We start from the raw sequence: 24,555 nt of genomic DNA on the forward strand, positions 1-24,555 counted from the left end.
CTTAAAGCTCTAATACATGGAGAAGAGTATGGCGTCTTGAATGTGTATTGTCCCGGCGCACCCTCTTAAATTTCTAATTGATGCAGATGCTAAATTAATGAGTCTTGGGTGCACTGCACGATCATAGGAGGAGATTTTAGTCGCCTAATAGATCATGAGGTTGACAGGGCGTCAAGGGGCCTGGCAGGTACCCCAGCGCAATCTAAGCAGTTGGTGGACATGTGTGAGGAGTTGGGATTAGTGGATGTGTGGAGGCACCTCCATCCTAATGGAAGAGATTTCACTTTCTATTTCAACCCACACAAGTACCATACACGAATTGACATGTTTTTTATGCCATCGGGTTGTTTGGGCAGAGCATTGGCATGTAAAATTGGGAATATAGCTGTCTCGGACCATGCGCCAGTGTATTTAGATGTTAAAATCAAGGGTTGTGGAATGGATGCTCGGCATTGGTGCATGAACCATTCCTGTTAAGGGATAGCAAATTAGTTGAGTACATTACAAAGAGATCAGGGCCTTCTGAGATATCAACTCAGGTTCGGCCAGTAATTCATCAATACTTTGGGAGGCCAATAAGGCATTTTACGAGGCCTGATTATTTCGTATTCAATAACTAGAAGGAGGCAGAGGGAGGAGCAGCAATAGATGCTGGAAACCCGGCTGCAGATGGCTGAGGAAGTATATTATAGTAGGTCCTCTTTGGTCAAGTTGCAGCGGTCATGGCCCTCCGGGCTGCTCTCGACACAGGTAACAAAAAACAGAGCTCACCTTTGCTAAACAAAGACTATTTGAATTTGGAGATAAGCCAGGTAAATATCTGGCATATTTAGCTATAAAGAAAAATGTTTCCCTCATCAATTATGTCTGTTAGAAGGCTGGCATAGTTACCCATGATTTGAAGAAGATCAATGTTAAATTTAGGGAATACTTCATAGAGTCAAATCAATTGGAGGGTGGCGAACACGATGCAGCGAGAATGCAGTCCTTTTTTGAGAACCCGGACCTCCCCAGTATAAACATGGAACAGGTTTCCCTGTTGAACGCGCCTATGATGGTACAGGAAATGCAGGAAGCAATGGAGCATCCCCAGGGTGGCAAAGCCCCGGGGCCAGATGGATTCCCAAGTGAATTCTATAAATGTGTTGGTGGACCCACTTTGAGGATGTATATACACAGGATTGTCTTCCGCCCTCTCTTAGGGACGGTAATATCTCCCTCATTTTAAAGAAGGGGAAAGACTTCGTAGAATGTGCTTCATACAGACCACTTTCACTGTTGAATGTAAATTTTAAAATTCTATCCAAGATACTGGCCCTGAGGTTGGAAAAGATGCTTCCCCATATTATAAAAGAAGATCAGACGGGTTTTGTCAAGGGCCATAGCTCCTCCAACAATATCAGGAGGGTACTGAACACCATGCAGGTATGCCAGCAAAGCTTGATGCCGTGTTTGGTGGTCTTCCTACACACAGAAAAGGCGTTTGACCGGATAGGATGGCTGTACCTGTTTGGGGTCGTAGAGAGCTTTGGTCTGGGGGGACCCTTTGTATAACGATCCTAAGGTGGCAGTCATCACAAACGGCTCTAAGTCAGATAACTTTAATATTAGGAGGGGTAGTCGACAGAGGTGTCCCCTTTCTCTGCTGTTATTTACCTTGGAGAAAGTGAGGACTTGCAGATGCTGGAGATCAGAGCTTAAAAATGTGTTGCTGGAAAAGCGCAGCAGGTCAGGCAGCATCAAAGGAACAGCAGAATTGCCGTTCCTGAAGAAGCGCTTATACCTGAAACGTCGATTCTCCTGTTATTTACCTTGGCAATTGAGCCGTTAGCTGAGGCTATCAGGAAGGATCTTGAAATAGTGGCGTCAGGGTGGGAATGGGGGAGTATAAAATTACCCAATATGCTGATGGCGTCCTTTTCTTCTTGGCGAATCCAGAGGAGTTCGTTCCTCGATTGATTCAACAATTAATTTATTTGGCGGTTTTTCGGGCTACAGGATCAACTTGACAAAATCGGAAGCCATGCCGGTGGGGGAATTAGTGGAGATGCCTGATCTGAAGGATGGAATGCAGTTCCCCTTTGGATAGTCGTCAAAAGGTTTTTTTTTGTATTTGGGAATTTTTATCACCCCTGCCTTCTACCAGCTGTATAAAGGTAACTATGTACAACTGCTGGAGAGGATAAAACAGGATTTGCAGCAGTGGGAGGGATTACGTTATTGTGATTAGGCCAAATAGTCCTGATTAAAATGAATGCTGTTCCCTGCTTGTTGTAGCCCATGAGAGTGCTCCCTTTGTTGCTACCCAGATGAGTGTTACAGAGGCTCAATGGTTGGCTAGGGTCCTTTATTTGGTGTTGGAGGTGCCCCCGAATTAAATTCACTAAATTGCAGCTCTCGCAGGGTGAGGGAGGGGTGGATCTTCTGCACTTGAAGAGATATCAGGTAAGTGCCCTGTTAGCATATGTTGGTGACTGGGTGCGGGGGAATTTGGAGTCGATTTGGCTTGATGTTGAAGCCTCGCAGTCGAGACGTCCCCTAGTTAATCTATTATTCATGGATAAGATGAAATCCGTGACCGAGCATTGTAAGAGCCCAATCATTTTAAATACGGTGAGGCCTGGAGGATAATGAGGCAAGACGAGGGCAGTTGGTTTAAGACCTTGCCATTTACCCCGTTGGTGGGAACCCAAGGATTTAAACCTGGGGCAATGGACTCCAGCTTTAAGTTGTGGGAGAATAAGGGAATCTCTTGTGTGGAAGATTTCTTCGAGGGGGATATCTTTATGTCATTTAGCCAACTAAGTCAGAAATATGGATTGTCTAATAGGGACCTTTTCCGGTACTTCCAGACAAGGGACTATATACAGAGGAGGACCATACTCCTGGCCCAGTTTTACAAGTCAGATGTGGAGAAAAGAGTGCTCTAATGTACAGGTGTTCTTTCAGTTAGTACTTTTCAGTATGTAACAGAGTGCGGGCCATGCAATTGAAGATTTTACCCAGGGCTTATATGGCATCAGAAAGGCTAGCTAAGTTCAAGAGAGGAGTGTCTCCAGGGTGTCCCAAGTGTAAAATTAATATAGCCACTCTCACACACTGCTACTGGTCATGTTGTAAGAGCCAAAGATACTGGAGTGCTGTACTAAGGGAGTCGAAGGACATCCTGGAGATCGAAGTTAAAGTGGATCTGGTATTTCTTCTTCTGGGGTTGCCAAATTTGCCCCCTCTGGGGGAACATGGGAAGAGATTGTGTAATATTCTTAACCCCTGTGTGAGGAAGAACATTTTAATGAATTGGATATTGGAAAACCGCCAGGTCTTATGGGATGGCGCAGGCTAGTGATGGAGCATCTCCCCCAAGACTACCTCACAAATATGGTGCACCACAAAACGGAGCAGTTTTACAAGATGTGGCAGCCCTTTCTAAACTATATTGACACAGACTTATTAGCAATATTAATTAGGGCCGTGGTATAGCCGTGGGAATCAGTCTGGGTGCCCATAGGGCCCTGGGAGGGGGAGGCTGGGGGAAAATAATACGGGTACAATGACTAGTGCTCCCAGGGATGGGAGCCTCAATGGAGGTTTGGTGAGTGAAATAGAATAAAGTAGTGAGATATAATTTAAGTTAATTTGAATTCAGTTTAATTTAACTTTGTTTGTAGTTTAGTTTAACTCAAGTAGATATGTTTGTTGTGGTAGAATAATAGGTAGTTCATTACTAACAGTATCGCGATATCACGTTGTTGTACTGCCTCTATCTATTTTTTGGTATTACTCTTTTTTGTAAAGAGATGTTTTGTAAAATATTTTAAAAAGGTTTATAATAAAATATTAAAAGAAAGGAAGGGTATTCTGGGTGCAATGCCTTCTTGAATGAACCTTTTACTTAATTCAGAAGTGAATGAGTGCAGTAAATCACTCACCCTCTATTTTCCCTGTCTTTTCCTGTTATTATCTTGAAGACTTCAATCAGATCATTCTTTAACCTTCAAAATTCTAGAGACATCAGGCCTAATTTGTATATTCTCCTCGCATAACTTAGTCCCTGAAGTCCAAGTATCATTCTTGTAAACCCACATTGTACCCTGTCCAAGGCCAAGTGCCAGCAGCCTCTGTAGTGCCATTGGGAGAGATGATCATTGCAGGTGAGTGAAGGAGAACAGAGAGCTGGCCCAGGTAAGTTACAAAGAAAATAATTGAAGGGGCTGAGGGTTGGAGATAAAACTCTTCCACCATTTTGGGGTAGCATGGTGACTCAGTGTTTAGCACTGCTGCTGCACAGCACCAGGGTTCAATTCCAGCCTGTCTGGAGATTTTACATTCTCCCCGTGCCTGCATGGGTTTCCTCCAGGTGCACTGGTTTCCTCCCACAGTGCAAGGATGTGCAGGTTAGGTAGATTAGCCATGATAAATTGCCCATAGTGTTCAGTCAGGGATGTTCAGGGTAGGTGGGCTAGCCATGGGAAATGCAGGGTTACAGGGTTTGGGTATGTGGGTCCATCTGGGTGGGATGCTTTTCAGATGGGCAGTATGGATTTGATGTGCTGAATGTCCTGCATCCACATTGTAGGGATTCTTTGATTCTATCTTCCCTATCCACAGCATGCTGTTTGGACCATCAAGCTTGCTAACAGAGAGATAGCTTTTCGTGTGATTTTTCACAGTTAGTATGCATTATATGTTTAAGAGCAATGCTAGTGAAATCATTGTTGTATCCATACCAATTAAAGCCTTCAAGAAAGATCTTCCAGGCATGAAAAATGCCTATACCAACAATGTCTGACTGGAAGACAGATGCAAGCGTGAAGCCATTGTGGTAGTCCATAGATGCAGTCAGCAAAGTGCATCAGATCAAAAAGATGTGTAACAGATGCGCTTTGTCACTCCCAGCTAAACGCTGTCTGGCTTTTCTTCACACCAGGAGAAAGTGAGGACTGCAGATGCTGGAGTTCAGAGCTGAAAATGTGTTGCTGGAAAAGCGCAGCAGGTCAGGCAGCATCCAAGGAGCAGGAGAATCAACGTTTCGGGCATGAGCCCTTCTTCAGGAATGAGGAGGGTGCGCCAAGCAGGCTAAGATAAAAGGTAGGGAGGAGGGACTTGGGGGAGGGGCGTTGGAAATGCAATAGTTGGAAGGAGGTTAAGGTGAGGGTGATAGGCAGGAGCGGGGGTGGGGGCGGAGAGGTCAGGCAGAAGATTGCAGGTTAGGAAGGTGGTGCTGAGTTCGAGGGTTGGGACTCAGACAAGGTGGGGGGGGAGGGGAAATGAGGAAACTGGAGAAATCAGAGTTCATCCCTTGCGGTTGGAGGGTTCCTAGGCGGAAGATGAGGCGCTCTTCCTCCAGCCGTCGTGTTGCTATGGTCTGGCGATGGAGGAATCCAAGGACCTGCATGTCCTTGGTGGAGTGGATGGGGGAGTTGAAGTGTTGAGCCACGGGGTGGTTGGGTTGGTTGGTCCGGGTGTCCCAGAGGTGTTCTCTGAAACATTCCGTAAGTAGGCGGCCTGTCTCCCCAATATAGAGGAGGCCACATCGGGTGGAGCGTATGCAGTAAATGATGTGTGTGGAGGTGCAGGTGAATTTGTGGTGGATATGGAAGGATCCCTTAGGGCCTTGGAGGGAAGTAAGCGGGAAGGTGTGAGCGCAAGTTTTGCATTTCTTGCGGTTGCAGGGGAAGGTGCCGGGAGTGGAGGTTGGGTTGGTGGGGGGTGTGGATCTGGTGAGGGAGTCACGGAGGGAGTGGTCTTTTCGGAACGCTGATAGGGGAGGGGAGGGAAATATATTCCCGGTGGTGGGGTCCGTTTGGAGGTGGCGGAAATGACAACGGATGATACGATGTATATGGAGCTTGGTGGGGTGATAGGTGAGGACCAGTGGGGTTCTGTCCTGGTGGTGATTGGAGGGGCGGGCTCAAGGGCAGAGGAGCGGGAAGTGGAGGAGATGAAGTGGAGAGCTGGGGTGAAATTGCGGTCTTTGAAGAAGGAGGCCATCTGGGTTGTTCAGTATTGGAACTGGTCCTCCTGGGAGCAGATGCAGCAGAGACAAAGGAATTGGGAATATGGGATGGCATTTTTACAGGGAGCAGGGTGGGAGGAGGTGTAGTCTAGGTAGCTGTGGGAGTCGGTCGGTTTATAGTAAATGTCCGTGTTGATTCGGTCGCCCGAGATAGAAATAGAGAGGTCTAGGAAGGGGAGGGAGGAGTCTGAGATGGTCCAGGTAAATTTGAGGTCAGGGTGGAAGGTGTTAGTAAAGTGGATGAACTGTTCAACCTCCTCGTGGGAGCACGAGGCAGCGCCGATACAGTCATCGATGTAGCGGAGGAAAAGGTGGGGGGTGGTGCCAGTGTAGCTGCAGAAGATAGACTGTTCCACATATCCTACGAACCAGCAAAGCATGTCACACCAAAGGATGTAAAGAATGCACGTGCAGGAAATTTGATTCCAAAACCAAGCCAGACCCAGAACTAAACACAGCTAACCAACAAGCTGATATAATTCCACATTGCTGACAGAAAGTGTCAAGAGTTTCATTTTTCTGAAACAAATGTTTCTCCTGCTTTATTCTTTCATATAAAATCTTTCTCTCTATGTTAATCCCAGGTATAAAGCGTATCTTAAGAGGAGAGATTGAGTAATTAGGGCCTGTACACATTGGAGTTTAGAAGAATTGAAACATAAGAATCTTGGCAGGGTTTGACAGCAATAGTGAGAGATTATTTCTACTTGTTGGAGGGCATAATCTCAGAGTAAGGAGTCACCCAGTTAGGACAGAGATAAGGAGGAATCTTTAGTATTCTTTAGTGCTAGGTTTTTAGATAGTGTTATCATTACATCTCAATTTTTATGTTCCATTCCTCTTGACCTAGGGACTAGTTAGCTTAGTTAGTTAGACAGCTAACAGGTGAATAAAATGAACACAAACAGCAAAGGGGTTGATCTTTTGTTTACTTTAGATTGCTTTGCAACTCAGCAAGGTGAATAAGGGTACCTCGAGGTTTTAGAGATTTTTGGAACTTATATTTTTAAGCTAAAGGGTAAAACACATAGTTAGAGAGGGAGACTTTTTAGGTTTCAGTTTCTGCTTTGAGTGGGACAGTCCAATGAATTCCTTAGAATAGGATGCTTCAACCTTTGTCTGTGAGAAGGGAAAATATATAGTGAGCTAAATTACCTTAGAGAGTGAATTATTGGTGCCGACCACAGACCAGGAGTGTTGGGATCAAACCCTGAAGCAGTTATTTAAATGTGCATACAAAGAAAACTAAGTGTATCATAGTTCCAGGAAGAAGCTATCTACAATTTCAGTCTAAACGTTGAAGTCACAAGTGACTTAAGCTTACCAAGGTGTTAAATACAGTGACTCTGGTGTAAATATTATATAAGTGGTGTTTTGGGTACTATATAAAAGCTATTTTGTCCCTTCTCAGTTTAGGATGGAGTATTTTGGGATTAAGAGGAACTTTGATTATCCAAAGGATGTGGGTGGGGAGTATTTTGTTCAGTTAATCAAATTCCAGATAATTGAATGCCAGATAACATAGTTTAGGTGAGCAAATCGGGACATAGCGATCTTGCCAGATAATCCAATATTTGGATAATCGAATGCTGGATAATCGAGGTTCCTTATACTTATTTGTATTTAAAAATCTTTGATTTCATATCATGAATAAATGGTTTGGTTTATTCTGTGTTATCTTCATTTCTTTTATTAATAAACCACTGTTTTATTGTTGAAACAATGCCTGTGGCATCACATGCTACATTTCAGCAAGGCAGCTTTTTGTTAAAAACTAAAACAAGTCAAAATATGATCCTGTCTGGGATCTGTCTTGTCCATTAATAACATCAGCTGGGATCATAGCAGTACATGATGGCTTTTCTTTATGAGATGCTACTTTTAATGTTTTTTGGACTTGAATTGTCAATCCTTCTGGTCTTGTGCATCCTCCTCCTTCCTCTATTAAAGCAATCAGAGAAGATTCTCAATCCTTATCACAAATCAGTAATGCAAAATCTATGGATGTGGGCATTGAGTGGAGATAGTACTCAGCTTTGCTGTAATGACCAATGACTGTGTTCACTCTTCCTTGGCAAGTATGACAAGTGATAATTGTTTATCCGTACAATTGAATTGCATGTTTTATCTCAGCAATAATAATACAACTGCCAAAATTCTTTGATAATTACAATATACATAGATGTTGATATCAAAATTGTAAAGACTGGAAAAGTACTTAAGACTTTGAGCAGCTTCAGATTTAAGTTGCCTAAACCATCCTTTCAGTTGCACTATAATGCCCATGAAGTGCATCTTACTATGTTAAAGGTGCTGGATAAATGCAAGTTACTGGTATTCCCATCATATAGAATTCAAATAATTTACAGTCAGAGGAACACGTCCCAAATCTAATTTGGCTCGTCACTTAACACTTTTAAAAATTTAATTAGACCGAACACAGAACACTCTTATATACATAGGGAATGATCCACAAATAAATGGATATATGGAATAAGTTAACACATCAGTGAAACATATACAGTGAGACTCTGAAATAAATGCGTGACAAAGGAATAGGCTACTTAAGCAAATGGAACATCAATACAGGATTTGTTTTTTATGCCTTCCAGTTTTCCGGAATGTTGAATGAACTGCTAATACCTGCTACTGCCTCCTACCTAATACTCCTCATCTCTACTTCCAGTGCAGCACATCATCTGAACCCTGCATGAGGACTACATTACATAACTGAGATCTAACTGTCGCAGTTAGATTTCAATATAACTAAACTGGTGAATACAAATAAAATGCTGGCGTCATTTGATGTTGACTGTATGGTCTATAGGTATGGACCATGAAAAAAAACGATAGGTAACAGTAATTTACAGTAGGGGAGAAGATTGGGAGAACTAGCAGGAAAATAGCAACATAATGAATAACCAAATAAGCATTTTTGACAAACAGACCATATAATGATTAAGTGTCACCAGACCCGAAATGTTAACTCTGCTTTCACTTCTCAGATGCTGCCAGAAAGTTTCTCCAGCAATTTCTGTCTTTGTTTCAGGTGGTATACTTAAGTAGACCACAATAGTTTAGATGGGAACAAAAAGACAAATTGATGGGTTACTGAAGAAGGAGCGATTCCAGGGAAATGTTGCAAAGGTGAAATTAAGATTTATCAAAAAGGACAATCTCCTTCAATAAAGTATGATTTTTCCTTTCCTAACATTTTCTGTTTCAATGACTGGTTTGTAGTGAAAGCAAACAAGAGATATCAAAATAATCATACTGTATACACAATATTTAAGGTATTTACATTGATGCACAAACATAAAATACTACAGTTGTAAAATAACTGAGTGCCTGAGATTGTTACCCAATCTCCTGAGTTAGAATGGAAAGGCCTGCTCACTCAGACTGGATTGTGTTTGGTATTGGATAAGTCCTTCCTGAAGTCTTTTCCAGCCATGCCTACTTTGCAGCTGTGGAATTTTATGGACTTTAATTATCCTTTGTGTTTAATGCATCCAAAACCTAAAACAAGGCCAAACTGACAATACATCTTGGTTTAAAGGCAAAAGCCCTTCATCAGGCTGGGCTTTTGCTCAAAACATCAATTTTCCTGCTCCTTGGATGCTGCCTGTCCTGCTGTGCTTTTCTAGCACCACACTCTTGAATACATCTTGGTTTGATAAGAATACATTCACTTGTTTAATCCCTTCATTAAATCATTAATCATTTCATTAAAATTTTCATTACTGCAGCAAGTGATTTTTTTTTTTCTTTAGTCCATTAGTTTTGTCACTGCTTTTATCAGTTTTGAAATAAAGGAAAATTCCTAGAGTTGGAATCAGATGTTACCAAATAATTTAAAAGTACTTCAGTTGTTCCAAATGTACCAAAATTATCCATTTCACAAGGTCGTCAGTGGGATTAAGTTAACTCAGTCTTAATTTTTGGTTTGACATGCTATATAATTTCCTTTCTAACAATTGTTCACAGTTACATGGTGACCTTGACTTTAAGCAAAGCAGCAAAGGACAGTGATCAGTCTGTGCATTAAGGATTGTCATGATAGAATCTTCAGATCATTGAAAGCATCTCCATTTGAATCAATGGACAGTGCGTCATGGTATCATTTTCTTGTTGTCCTTCAGATATCAATTTTAACTTGCAATGGTCCTGGGACCAGGGCATGTGAGTTTGTTCCCACAGTTGGCACTCCTTAATCACATTGTCCAGACTGTTCTTAATTGTTGACTGATAGCTGGTGGCTTTCCACCCAGATTTAACATTGGCCGGTACCCCAATCTCTTGAAGGAACTCAGGAAGTTGCGATGGTAAACTGTAGATTGGCATTATGTTAAATATATCTGGTATATCTTCCTTTTTCTGCAAATCTTCAAAATATGCAACAATGTACTTCCCAAACACATTTCCTTTTATGATATCAGGAAGAACACAGTTCAAGGAAGCCATAAATCCGTCGTATGGATCATGCATGGGTATGGTGCCTTCAGAGGACTGGAACCATTCATTATATTTCATACTGGCACCATTGGAGAAGAGGATAAGAATCTTCCCACCTTCTTCTGTAACTTTATTTTTCTGGGAATGGAACCATGGCAGGGGACCTTGGTCAACCAGTTCTCTACGTTTCCATAGATCCACAGCGACTTGAAGTTTAAGTTCACACAGGACATATGCAAGAGTGCTGACCAACTTTTCAAACAGATTGTAATCCAGCGAATATAGAAGAAGAACCTTCCCATTTGTCGAACAATCTGAAGAAAAACCAAAAATATCATAATAAAAGCTGTTAACATGAAAATAAAAGAACAGCGTTAAGCATAGTGCGTCAGCAAACTTTTGATCTCCCATAACGAATAAGAGATTATTATAGATAAAAGGAAATACCAGAGTGTAAAATATTAGTTCTGAAGAAGAGTCACATCTGATTCAAAATATTACGGCCTAAATTTCATTTGCCTTCTTAATTACTTGCTGCACCTGCATGGTAATGTTTTGTGTTTCATGCACAAGAACATCCAGATCTCTCTCAATTGCACTTTTTTGGAGTTTCGCTCCATTTAAATAATAGTTTGATCTTTGATTCTTCCTATCACAGTGCATGATCTTGACCATAACCCCTGTTGGCTCTGCTAGGATTACAGTTTATTTGCAAAGCAATTGCTTAAGGCAGGATTTCCACATGAAAAGGCTGCCAAAGATCCACTCCAGGCCATTAACTCCGCATTACATGGTTTCGAAGCAGCTATCAGGATGGGCCATTCCCACCAGATCTTTTTAATTTGGGGCAGGCATTCAAGTGCCCATTAAATAAAATGTTATAACTCTACAAATTCAAAATGTAGGTTTTCTCTTGTTAAGGGAAGATACATATGGAACATTCTCCCAATGGAAGCAAAAGAGTGAAATTTTATCATAAAATTAACAGGATGAATGCAATGGATTTCTGGAAAATAAATGGAGGAAAGTGGGTGATACTTCTATATTGCTGCTGGGGATACTGCTAATCTCTGAACACTGCGATCAGATAGATGATCAATGGTCTTTTGAGTTCAATTTATCCCTGTATTCCTGATTATAAGCCATATTTGCAATGAGGCTCATTTACACTTCCTTAAAGTGACCCATGTAGGAACCACAAAGAAATATGTTCAAACCTTGTGCCTTTTCTAATTACCAGAGAGCTTTAGAATTAGAATGGTGGCACGGTGGCACGGTGGCTCTGTGGTTAGCACTGCTGCTTTGTAGCGCCGGAGACCTGGGTTCGATTCCAGCCTTGGGTGACTGTGTGGAGTTTGCATATTCTCCCTGTGACCGTGTGAGTTTCCTTCAGGTGCTGTGGTTTCCTCCCAAATGATATGCAGGTTAGGAGGATTGGCCATGGGAAATTGCTGTGTAGTGTCCAAAGATATGAGGGCTAGGTGGGTTAGCCTTGGTAAATGTGGGATTATGAATTAGGGTAGGGGGCTTGGCCATTTTCCTCCATTTATTTTCCAGAAATCCATTGCATTCATCCTGTTAATTTTATGATAAAATTTCACTCTTTTGCTTCCATTGGGAGAATGTTCCATATGTATCTTCCCTTAACAAGAGAAAACCTACATTTTGAATTTGTAGAGTTATAACATTTTATTTAATGGGCACTTGAATGCCTGCCCCAAATTAAAAAGATCTGGTGGGAATGGCCCATCCTGATAGATGCTTCGAAACCATGTAATGCTCTTCAGAGGGTCAGTGCAGACCTGTTGGGGGCAGAATGGCCTTTCTGTGCACAATAGGGATTCTATGATTCTGTAAGCCTATAGGTCCCCAATGCTTTCTGCATGGCAATACCTCTGTCAATCAGAGTCAACTTACTGACCAGTGAGTATTCGCTTCTCCTGTAGTACATTGTGGCTTTTTTGAAATTTGGCATTCTTGCATTTGCCCTGATTAGCACAAGATGAGTAACTTTCACAACAAATCTCTCCTGTCAGCAATATTCAAGATTTGTACAACAAGGGACTGTCACTAATACTTGCCATCTACAAACACGTGGACATGTAGAATATAATCAAATACCACATAACCTGTTTCAACTCCAGGCAAGGAAATAAAAATAGCTTTCTCTGTTACCCTTTCTAAATGTTTACCTGCAACTGTTGCAGTGGGCTTAAATTTGATCACCTTTACGCAACCTGGAGAAACAAAGCAAAATTTGGGTTAAGATACCACTCAAGAAACTAACAACAAATACTACAATTATTGTTAAAAATCACACAACACCAAGTTTTAAAAATCACACAACACCAGGTTATAGTCCAATAGGTTTAATTGGAAGCACACTAGCTTTCGGAGCATTGCTCCTTCATCAGCTCTGAAAGTTAGTGCTTCCAATTTAACCTGTTGGACTATAACCTGACGTTGTGTGATTTTTAACTTTGTACACTCCAGTCCAACACCGGCATCTCCAAATCATGACTACAATTATTGTAGCATCTTTTGTAAAATTAAAACATTCCGAAGTACTTTGCAGCTAATTCAGTACTTCACTGTTTCAATGTAAGAAATGCGATTGTCAATTTGAAGCAAGTTAGGTCATACAAAGCTGACAAAATTAAATAACCAAGTAATTCCAATTGCTTTGGTGGAGGGATCAATATTGATTGGGACATCAAAGAGAACTTCCATGCTCATTTTCAAAAGTATCCATGTCCATTAGAAAGTTCACATCTAATCTGAAAGATGTCATGTATGACAATGTGGAGCACTCTCAGAGCTAGAGTATCAGTCAAGATTATTGAGCTCAGTTCTCTTGGGCAGTGCTTGACCCTACAACCAATGACTAGTATTTTCAATCACAGAAGTGCACAATGCAGGCATATCTGTGTGACCAATAATTTTCTATTAGCAAAATCTGAACCAGAAACAGTAGAGTCATAGAGATGTACAGCATCAAAACAGACCAACCCGTCCATGCCGACCAGATATCCCAACCCAATTTAGTCCCACCTGCCAACACCCGGCACATATCCCTCCAAGCCCTTCCTATTCAAATACCCATCCAATGCCTCTTAAATGTTGCAATTGTACCAGCCTCCACCACTTCCTCTGGCAGCTCATTCCATACACGTACTACCCTCTATGTGAAAAGGTTGCCCCATAGGTCTCTATTATATCTTTCCCCTCTCACCCTAAACCTATGCCCCCTAGTTCTGGACTCCCAAACCCCAGGGAAAAGACTTTGCCTATTTACACTATTCATGCCCCTCATAATTTTGTAAACCTCTATAAAGTCACCCCTCAGCCTCCGAGGCTTTTACTTTTAAAAGGGAGAAGGACAGACAATAGGCAGCACATGGTCAGTGAAGGAGAGAGAAAGAGAGAGAAAGAAACCCACACTGCTAACTGACACAGCAGTGAATCTGCACAGTTACTACCTTTACTGTTTGAATTCATGTATCACTGGATATCAGAGTGCATCTAGGAAAACTTAACAAACACCAAAATTCACAACTGATCTTGGAGGAACCTGTTTGGGAGAGGTCACAGCACAGAAACAGCTCAGTGAATAGCTTTATGTGTAGCCTTGCTGTAAATCTACAATAGTGAGTAGAGTGGGTTCTTTCATAATTATAGGTTTTATTGAGATCTGTCTCTTGATTAAATTTCAAAAAATATAAGCCATAAGTATTAAGTTAGTTGGGATCAATAAGACAGTGCTATTTTCTGGGTCTGCAAATTGGAAGGAGCAAAAATGGCCTTTAGTAGAGCGATATGCTCTTAGAGTCATAGAGATGTACAGCATGAAAACAGATCCTTCAATCCAACCCGTCCATGCCGACCAGATATCCCAATCCAATCTAGTCCCATCTGCCAGCACCCGGCCCATATCCCTCCAAACCCTTCCTATTCAAATACCCATCCAAATGCCTCTTAAATGTTGCATTTGTACCAGCCTCCACCACATCCTCTGGCAGCTCATTCCATACACGTACCACCCTCTGCGTGAAAAAGTTGCCCCTTAGGTCTCTTTTATATCTTTCCCCTCTCACCCTAAACCTATGCCCTCTAGTTCGGGACTCCCTGACCCCAGGGAAAAGACTTTTTCTATTTATCCTATCCATGCCTCTCATAATTTTGTAAACCTCTATAAGGTCACCCCTCAGCCTCCGATGCTCCAGGGAAAACAGCCCCAGCCTGTTCAGCCTCTCCCTGTACCTCAGATCCTCCAACCCTGGCAACATCCTTGTAAATCTTTTCTGAACCCTTTTCAAGTTTCATAACATCTTTCCGATAGGAAGGAGACCAGAATTGCACGCAATATTCCAACAGTGGCCTAACCAATGTCCTGTACAGCCGCAACATGACCTCCCAACTCCTGTACTCAATACTCGGACCAATAAAGGAAAGCATACCAAACTCCTTCTTCACTATCCTATCTACCTGCGACTCCACTTTCAAGGAGCTATGAACCTGCACTCCACGGTCTCTTTGTTCAGCAACACTCCCTAGGACCTTACCATTAAGTGTATAAGTCCTGCTAAGATTTGCTTTCCCAAAATGCAGCACCTTACATTTATCTGAATTAAATTCCATCTGCCACTTCTCAGCCCATTGGCCCATCTGGTCCAGATCCTGTTGTAATCTGAGGTAACCCTCTTCGCTGTCCACTACACCTCCAAATTTGGTGTCATCTGCAATCTTACTAACTGTACCTCTTATGCTCGCATCCAAATCATTTATGTAAATGACAAAAAGTAGAGGGCCCAGCACCGATCCTTGTGGCACTCCACTGGTCACAGGCCTCCAGTCTGTTCTTGTTGGATATGGGAGTTTTGAGAGAGTTTACGTGCTACTGAGGATTATATCTGCAACAAATGCCATTGGTTGCGAATCCTATCAGGTCTAATTTCCTAGGATGATGACATCAGCTTGTACGAGGGACATAACTATAAGTTGAGTGGTGATAAATTTAAGACAAATGTCAGAGGCAGGTTCTTTACTCAGAGAGTGGTAAGGGTGTGGAATGCCCTTTCTGGCAACTTAGTTAACTCAGCCACATTAGGGAGATTTAAACAATCCTTGGATAAGCACATGGATGATGATGGGTTAGTGTAGGGGGACGAGCTAGAAAAGTTCAAGAGTTGGCGCAACATCGAGAGCCAAAGGGCCTGTTCTTCATTGTATTATTCCATGTCCTATGTTCTAATGAATCAATTGGAGCAACAATTAGTGGCAATGAGGAGTTTACAAGAGCAAGGGGGTATGATGCAATGAAGGATACATCGTGTTCCAAATAATCAATTGTACTAGGGGACTGTCTAGTCAGAGGCACAGACAGACGTTTCTGCGCGCCAGCAGTGAAAAACCAGAATGGTGTGTTGCCTCCCTGGTGCTAGGATCAAGGATATCTCAGAGAGGGTGCAGAATGTTCTCAAAGAGGAGAGGGATCAATCAGGAGGTCATTGTACACATTGGAACCAATGACATAGGAAGGGAAAAGGATGAGATTCTGAAGGGAGTATATAGAGAGTTAGGAAAGAATTTAAAAAGGAGGTCCTCGAGAGTAGTCATATCTGGATTACTCCCAGTGCTACGAGCTAGTGAGGATCGGAATAGGAGGATAAAGCAGATGAATGTGTGGCTGAGGAGTTGGTGTATGGGAGAAGAATTTACATTTTTGGATCATTGGAATCTCCACTGGGGTAGAAGTGACCTGTACAAGAAGATTGGATTGCACCTAAATTGGAAGGGGACTAATATACTGGCAGGGAAATTTGCTAGAGCTGCTCAGGAGGACTTAAACTAGTAAGGTGGGGGTGGGGGGGTGGGACCCAGGGAGATAGTGAGGAAAGAGATCAATCTGAGACTGGTACAGTTGAGAAAAGAAGTGAGTTAAACAGTCAGGGCAGACAGGGACAAAGCAGCGAATAAGGTAGGACTGATGAATTAAACTCCATTTATTTCAATGCAAGAGGCCTAGCTGGGAGGGCAGATGAACTCAGGGCATGGTTAGGGACTGGGATATCATAGCAATTTCAGAAACATGGCTCAGGGATGGGCAGAACTGGCAACTTAATGTTCCGGGATACAAATGCTACAGGAAGGATAGAAAGGGAGGCAAGAGAGGAGGGGGATTGGCGTTTTTGATAAGGGATGCATTACAGCTGTACTGAGGGAGGATATTCCCAGATATACTTGCGTGAAACTGAGAAATAGGAAAGGGATGATCACCTTATTGGGATTGTATTATAGAGTGGGAAAATTGAGAAACAAACTTGTAAGGAGATCACAGTTTCCATGCTAATTTGCTCATAGTGTTAAGTGCCTTAGTCAGAGGGAAATGGGTCTGGGTAGGCTACTCTTTGGAGGGTTGGTGTGGACTTGTTGGGCTGTAGATGATCTAATCTAATCTAAACTAATCTATTCTAATCTGTAAGAATAATAGGATGGTTATGGTAGGAAATTTTAACTTTCCAAACATAGACTGGGACTGCTATAGTGTTAAGGATTTAGATTGAGAGGAATTTGTTAAGTGTGTACAAGAAAATTTTCTGATTCAGTATGTGGATGTACTTACTTCAGAAAGTGCAAAACTTGACCTACTCTTGGGAAATAAGGCAGGGCAGGTGACTGAGGTGTCAGTGGGGGAGCATTTTTGGGGCCAGCGACCATAATTGTAATAGATTTAAAATAGTGACGGAAAAGGATAACCAGATCTAAAAGTTGAAGTTCTAAATTGGAGTAAGGATAATTTTGACAGTGTTACACAAGAACTTTCAAAAGCTGATTGGAGGCAGATGTTCACAGGTAAAGGGACAGCTGGAAAATGGAAGCCTTCAGAAATGAGATAATGAGAGTCCAGAGAAAGTATATTCCTGTCAGGGTGAAAGGGAAGGCTGGTAGGTGTAGGGAATGCTGGGTGACTAAAGAAATTGAGCGTTTGGTTAAGAAAATGAAGGATGCATATGTCAGGTATGGACAGGATAGGTCAAGCGAATCCTTAGAAGAGTATTAAGGCAGTAAAGGTATACTTAAGAGGGAAATCAGGAGGACAAAAAGGGGATCTGAGTTAGCCTCGGCAAATAGGGTTAAGGAGAATGCAAAGGATTTTTACAAATTACAATAAGGACAAAAGGAAGAGAACAGGGTCCCTCAAAGATCAGCAAGGCAGCCTTTGTGCGGAGCCACAAGAGATGGGGAGATACTAAATGAGTATTTTGCAACAGTATTTACTATAGAAAAGGACATGGAAGATATAGAATGGAGGGAAATAGATGGTGACATCTTGAAAAATATCCATATTACAGAGGAGGAAGTACTGGAAGTCTTGAAATGCATAAAGGTGGATAAATCCCCAGGACCTGGTCAGGTGTACCCTAGAACTCTGTGAAATGCTAGGGAAGTGATTGCTGGGCCCCTTGCTGAGATATTTGTATCATCAATAGTCACAGGTGAGGTGCCGGAAGACTGGAGTTTGGCTAATGTGGTGCCACTGTTTAAGAAGGGAGGTAAGGACAAGCCAGGGAACCATAAACCAGTGAGCCTGACGTCAGTGTTGGGCAAGTTGTGGAGGGAATCCTGAGGGACAGGATTTACAAAAATTTGGAAAGGCAAGGACTGATTAGGGATAGCCAACATGGCTTTGTGCGTGAGAAATCATGTTTCACGAAGTTGATTGATGAGGGCAAAGCAGTGGACGTGATCTACATGGATTTCAGTAAGGCGTTCGACAAGGTTCCCAGTGAGAGACTGGTTAGCCAGGTTAGATCTCATGGAATACAGGGAGAACTAGCCATTTGGATGCAGAACTGGCTCAAAGGTAGAAGACAGAGGTGGTGATGGACGGTTGTTTTTCAGACTGGAGGCCTGTGACCAGTGGAGTGCCACAAGGATCGGTACTGGGTCCACTATTTTCAGTCATTATATAAATGATTTGGGTGTGAACACAGGAGATGTAATTAGCAAGTTTGCAGATTACATCAAAATTGGAGGTGTAGTTGGCAGCAAAGAAGGTTACCTTAGATTACAATTGGATCTTGATCAGATGGGCCAGTGAGCTGAGGAGTGGCAGATGGAGTTTAATTTCTATAAATGCAAGGTGCTGCACTTTGGGGAAGCAAATCTTAGCAGGACTTATACACTTAATGGTAAGGTCCTGAGAGGTGTTGCTGAACAAAGAGACCTTGGAGTGCAGGCTCATAGATCCTTGAAAGTGGAGTCGCAGGTAGATAGGATAGTGAAGGCGACATTTGATATGTTTTCCTTTAATGGTCAGAGTATTGAGTACAGGAGTTGGGAAATCATTGTGCAGCTGTACAGGATATTAGTTAGGCTACATTTGGAATGTTGTGTGCAATTCTAGTCTCCTTCCTATCAGAAGGATGTTATGAAACTTGAAATGGTTCAGTAAAGATTTACAAGAATGTTGCCAAGGTTGGAGGATTTGAGCTATAGGGAGAGGCTGAACAGGCTAGGGCTGTTTTCCCTGGAGTGTCAAAGGCTGAGGGGTGACCTCATAGAGGTTTATAAAATCATGAGAGGCATGGAAGGGGTAAATAGACAAAGTCTTTTCCCAGGGGTGTGGGAGTCCAAAGGTTTAGGGTCAGAGGGGAAAGATGTAAAAGAGACTTAAGGGGCAACATTTTCACGCAGAGGTTGGTGTGTGTATGGGATGAGCTGCCAGAGGAAGTTGTGGAGTTTGGTACAATTGCAACATTTAACAGGCATCTGGATGTGTATATGAATAGAAAGGGTTGGAGCAATATGGGTGAAGTGCTGGCAAATGGGACTAGATTAGTTTGGGATATCTGGTCTGCATGGATGAGTTAGACTGAAGGATCTGTTTCTATTCTGTACATCTCTATGACTGTATGGTGGAACATAAAAGTTCCAAATGTGATATATTTCATATGTAAGCAATCTTCCACAACATGTGGTGAGTCAAAACCATATGTAATTTTTAGGTGGTCCAATATTAGAGGTTGGGAATGACTATTTATAGGCACACTGACATAATTAAATCCTCATTTTAAAATCATACATTCTGCCCTTACTTTCCTTTAGCATTTCTATTTCCTTTCATGTTCATAGTTATAACAGAAACTAATTACACTGCAATAATCCTCCCTCCAATGGTACCTCTGGAGTCCCACAGGCCGCTGTGTGTAATCAAGAGGGTGACATGTTTACATAAGCTACTTCCATAGAAATAACACAGGAAATTATTGCGAGAAAAGATGGCTGGAAGTGTATACAGATGGAAAATGTTACATACAGATTTGACTTATCAGACCTTTGGAATGTCTCAAAACAATTCAGACAAGTATTTTAAGTAACAAAAAAACTTCAGAATCTGGAAATCAGAAACAAAACAGAATTTGCTGGAGAAATTCAGCAGATCTGGCAGCATCTGTGGAGAGATTCTAAAGTATGAAGAAGAGTCACATTGCTTTCATTCAATATTAACTATGTCATTTGAACAACTATAAAATGGCAAGTCAGTTTTTTTAAAAGTGATCTTTGTTATGGGATGAGGGTTGGTAATGACACTTGCAAAACTCCCTTTTCAAATTAGCACAATGGCAATTTCGATGCCCATATGAACAGATAGAAAGGACTTCAACTTATAACTCATTCAAATATGCAGACCTCTTCAGTATCAGTCTCTATTAAGTGCTGACATCTTGGTCTGGGACTCAAACCTGGAGTTGAAAGCACTGCCAGGAAACAATGGAGCTCTAGTTATGATTGACATTTATACTTTAAAACTATCAGCCCTTGTGTATAGATGCTAAGGATCATGGAAAGCCTGTTCCTTACCTTTCAGTATCTGAGTCTTGATGGTAATTGTAAAAATCACGATTGTAACAAGTATTAAAAATGGTACCAGTAATGGAGTCCATCGAGCTCTAGCATCTGCAATATAAACATGGCATCAGCAAGTCTTCTAGAGATTGGTAGAGTCGAGAGTGTGGTGCTGGAAGTGCACAGCAAGTCAGGCAGCATCCAAGGAGCAGGAGAATCAACAGTTCAGGCATAAGCCCTTCATCAGGAATGAGGCTTATTCCAAAAACATTGATTTTCCTGCTCCTTGGAAGCTGCCTGACCTGATGTGCTTTTCCAGCACCACACTCTTGACTCTAATCTCCATCATCTGCAGTCCCTACTTTCTTGTAGAGATTGGTAGAGATTGATACTGATAACAATACAGACTAGATCATAGTGAGCTCTTTCAACCCCCACCCCCACATTATACAGGAAATGAGCAACACTTTCAATTTGATAAAGGCTAAATGCACTGATTACACATGCTGAAGCAACAAATTAATGAGGCATTAACTGTAAGGCAGAGAAATTTAGAAATACAAATACTGGTTTGGTATACAGATGCCTAATAGAGCAGCACTGAACATACATATCCTCACATTATGCTACATTAGAGATCAGTCAGGACAGCAATACATCAGCATTAGCATCAGTGCCATTTTTAAAGTCCTATTCCTGAATTCTAGCTGATGAAATTTCCTGAAAAGTATACATGTGTGAAGAGCAATTGGGAACAAGATTGCCCCTGACTGTAATACCTATGGTGTTAAAATCTTCTACATGTCACTTTTATGTTGGCATATTAATATTTGGTTTCAAAAGAAAGGTACTGAAAGACTGTTGGAATCCACGAAATTCTGTTCTACAGCTCCAGCACAGCAGCAGAAGCAAAGAACCAAAATTGTGAGAGAATTAGGGCAAAATTAGGGGGAGGCGACCACCTAGTGGTATTATTACTGGACTATTAATCCAGACTCAGGTCTCTGGATTCTGAACACCCAAGTTCGAATTCTGCCATGGAATTCGAATTCAATAAAAGTCTGGAATTAAGAATCTATCGATGACCGCAAATTCACTGTCGATTTTCAGGAAAAACTCATCTGGTTCACTAATGTCCTTTTGAGAAGGAAACTGCCATCCTTACCTGGTCTGGACCTACATCTCCAAATCCACAGCAATGTGATTGACTCTGAACTGCTCTTTGGGCAATAAATGCTGGCCGAGCCAGTGACATCCTCTTTTCATGAATGAATGAAAATAGGACTATCTCTGAAAAGTGACTTGGATTGAATTTGAAAGGGGAAGGAAAGCAGATCCTTAATTAGTGCATCCAAATTTGATCACTTTTTCACTTAATACATCCTTGTCTGGCCCTGTTTGCGTACCACAGAGACTTTTTTACCTGAAGCCTTATTCATGTTAGAATGTCTGCTGTGATATTTTCATACACATTAATGCCCATTTAGTGTGAATGTTTCTAATGTAGACTAATTGAGTACGTACTCTATACCTCTGCAGGGCTGGCTGTCAAGATTTGGTCACTATGTATGAACAAACTGTTGCTGTTAGTAAAAATAGTTAAATTTGTTCACTGTAATAAAATCTTGGTGGGTTGTTAATAAATTATATAATACTTACATATATCAAAGGGACAAATGGTGATTCTGGGTGAGAACTGCACATCTGATCTCCAGACCTGAAAGATACAAGGACTCTGTTAGACCAGGTGGCCTTTGATTTTCAGTTGATATCAATTGTCTGGGCAAGCTATTCTCTACCACACATTTTGCCATGTCTTTTGTGAGGCATCCAGTTAACACTCTTCAGAAGAGAGCAGAAAGATCCCTGGTGGCATAAATTTTCCACCACCCAACACTGGCAAAAGACAACAAACCATCTGGTTGTCCATTTGTGTTGTAGAGTCATACAACAGGGAAACAGACCCTTTGGTCCAACTAGCCTGTGCCAACCATATTCCTAAAGTAAATTTGTCCCACCTGCCTGCACTTGAACTATATCCCTCCAAACATTTCTGATTCATGAACTTATCCAAATGTCTTTTAAAAGTTGTAACTGTGCCTGCATCCACCACTTTCTCTGGCAGCTCACCCATGAACCATTCTGTGTAAAAAAAGTTGCCTCTTGCATCCTTTTTAAATCTTTCTCTATTCACGTTCAAAATATGTCCTCTTGTTTTTGAACTCCCTCACCCTAGGGAAAAGAGCAGTGTCATTCACCTTATCTCTGCTCCTCCCAATTTTATTATCCTCTATATGTTCACTCTTCAATCTCCTATGTTCCAGCGAAAAAAGTCTATTTTTATATCTCAAAGCTTCCATTCTGGCAACATCCTGGTAAATCTTTTCTGAACCCTATCCTGTTTACTAATAATCTTTCTGTAGCACGGTGACCAGAACTGCACAGAGTACTCCAGAAGAGGCTTCACCAAGATCCTGTATAAACTTAACATGACTCTCAACTCCTATACTAAAAGATCTGAGCAATGAAGGCAAGCATGCTAAACACTTTCTTAACTACCCTGTCTACCTGTGATACAAATTTCAAGGAAATATATGCCTGAATCTCCAGGTCTCCCTGTTCTACAGCATTACCTAGGGCTGTAGCATTAATTGTATAAGTCCTGTCTTTGTTTGTATTACCCTATCTGTGTCCAAATAGTTAATAAAAATGACTGCACTTCAAAAGTAATCCATTGTTTGTCAGGTGTTTTTGGAACAACTTGATAGAATGATGAGGATCTGTATAAATGTAGATTCTTTCTATGCTGGAATATTGACAGCGTTAACCTATCATAGTGAGCAGTTGATTTAATCATTTCAATGAAGAAACAATAATAGTTTATTCAAACTATTGTTGTTTGACATTTTTAAATGTCATCATTCAGATCTGTATTTGAACATTTGAAAGGGCAGTTTTTAAAAATATTTATTCTTGAAATGTGAGCATCACCAGCAAGGCCAATGTTTATTGCCCAAAAACAATTGCCCTTGACAAGATGGTAATGATTCGATTTCTTGAATGGCTGTGATCCATCTGGTGCAGGTACATCCACAGTGCTGTTCAGAAGGAAGTTTTAGTTTGGACACAATGACAATGAAAGAATAGCAATACAGTTCCAATTCTGGATGTTATGTTGGAGGGGAACCGTTGAGGCACTGGCATTTTGATATGTTTTGCTCCCTTTGTTTTTTTAAGTGGTAGAAGTTGCATATTTGGAAAGTGCTATCAAAGGAGCCTCACCAAGTTACTGCAGTGCATCTTATAGCCAGTAAAATGGCAGCTCCACCTCATGTAAATATATTGCAAACTGTTTATCCTCATTCACTTTGACTCAATATTTGATTTATCTGAGTCATACAATATTGGGTTCAAATGCAACTCCAGAAAACACTTAACCCAGACTTAAACATCAGTCCAGTACTGTGTTAGTTCAGTGGTTCTTTATCTCTTTCTCCCTCCATTACCTTTACTTTCCTCAATTTATGGTAGCTTACTCCCCTTATGCTCCATATGGCCAGATTTCCTGACAAGAAAGGTGACGTCTTGGAAAATATGGTCGCAATTAAGTACTGCTATTGAGTTTGTTACAAAACTGATGTTCTCTAATGTTTTCCAAATTAATTCTTAAAGGAAAGCAGCAAAGGATGATTCACCATTGATGTGACACATCAGATTCTTCTTAACGCAGTGGGACAAAGGTCTGACCAAGGGCAGGAATGTACCTAACAAGAAACAAAGAAGTGTGGATGCTGGAAATGTGAAACAAAAAACAGGAATTGCTGGAGAAACTCAGCAGGTCTGGTAGCATCTATGGAGAGAAAGCAGAGTCAACATTTTGGGTCCAGTGACCCTTCTCCAGTTCTGACCCAAAATCTTAATTCTGCTTTCTGTCCACAGATGATACAGTTTCTCCTGCAATTTCTATTTTTGTTTCAGAAATTTCACCTGTAGCTGAGATTTTATGCAAATATATCACTTTTTATTGTAACCTGCTTTCTCGATTGACTGGAATGATGCTGGAATGATCCCAAAAGTGTGGAAGCAGGCCATTCAGCCCATTGAGTTGGCACGGCCCCTTCAAACAGCAATTCACCCTGCCCCAACATGTCCCTGTAACCCTGCAATTCCCATGCCCAAGCTACACATCCCTGGACACTATGGGCAATTTAGCATGGCCAATCCGCCTAACCTGC

The 24,555-nt window shown here is 41.5% G+C and overlaps 1 protein-coding gene across 2 annotated transcripts in view; it reads right to left on the reverse strand.

Annotated features, from left to right (window-relative positions):
• Positions 1-7,701: 7,701 nt before the first annotated feature.
• LOC140483665 (interleukin-17 receptor C-like) overlaps positions 7,702-24,555 on the reverse strand; it is a 70,369-nt gene continuing 53,515 nt past the window's right edge. For both annotated transcript variants that reach the window (XM_072582022.1, XM_072582023.1), the window contains 4 exons: positions 21,980-22,037; positions 20,336-20,431; positions 12,664-12,708; positions 7,702-10,785 (listed from right to left, as the gene is read on the reverse strand). In XM_072582022.1, the coding sequence (XP_072438123.1) occupies positions 10,085-10,785; positions 12,664-12,708; positions 20,336-20,431; positions 21,980-22,037 (900 nt within the window). In that variant the 3' untranslated portion in view covers positions 7,702-10,084. The remainder of the gene's footprint in view (positions 10,786-12,663; positions 12,709-20,335; positions 20,432-21,979; positions 22,038-24,555) is intronic.

Source organism: Chiloscyllium punctatum, chromosome 12 (assembly GCF_047496795.1).
Source record: "Chiloscyllium punctatum isolate Juve2018m chromosome 12, sChiPun1.3, whole genome shotgun sequence".
NCBI classification, from domain to species: domain Eukaryota; kingdom Metazoa; phylum Chordata; class Chondrichthyes; order Orectolobiformes; family Hemiscylliidae; genus Chiloscyllium; species Chiloscyllium punctatum.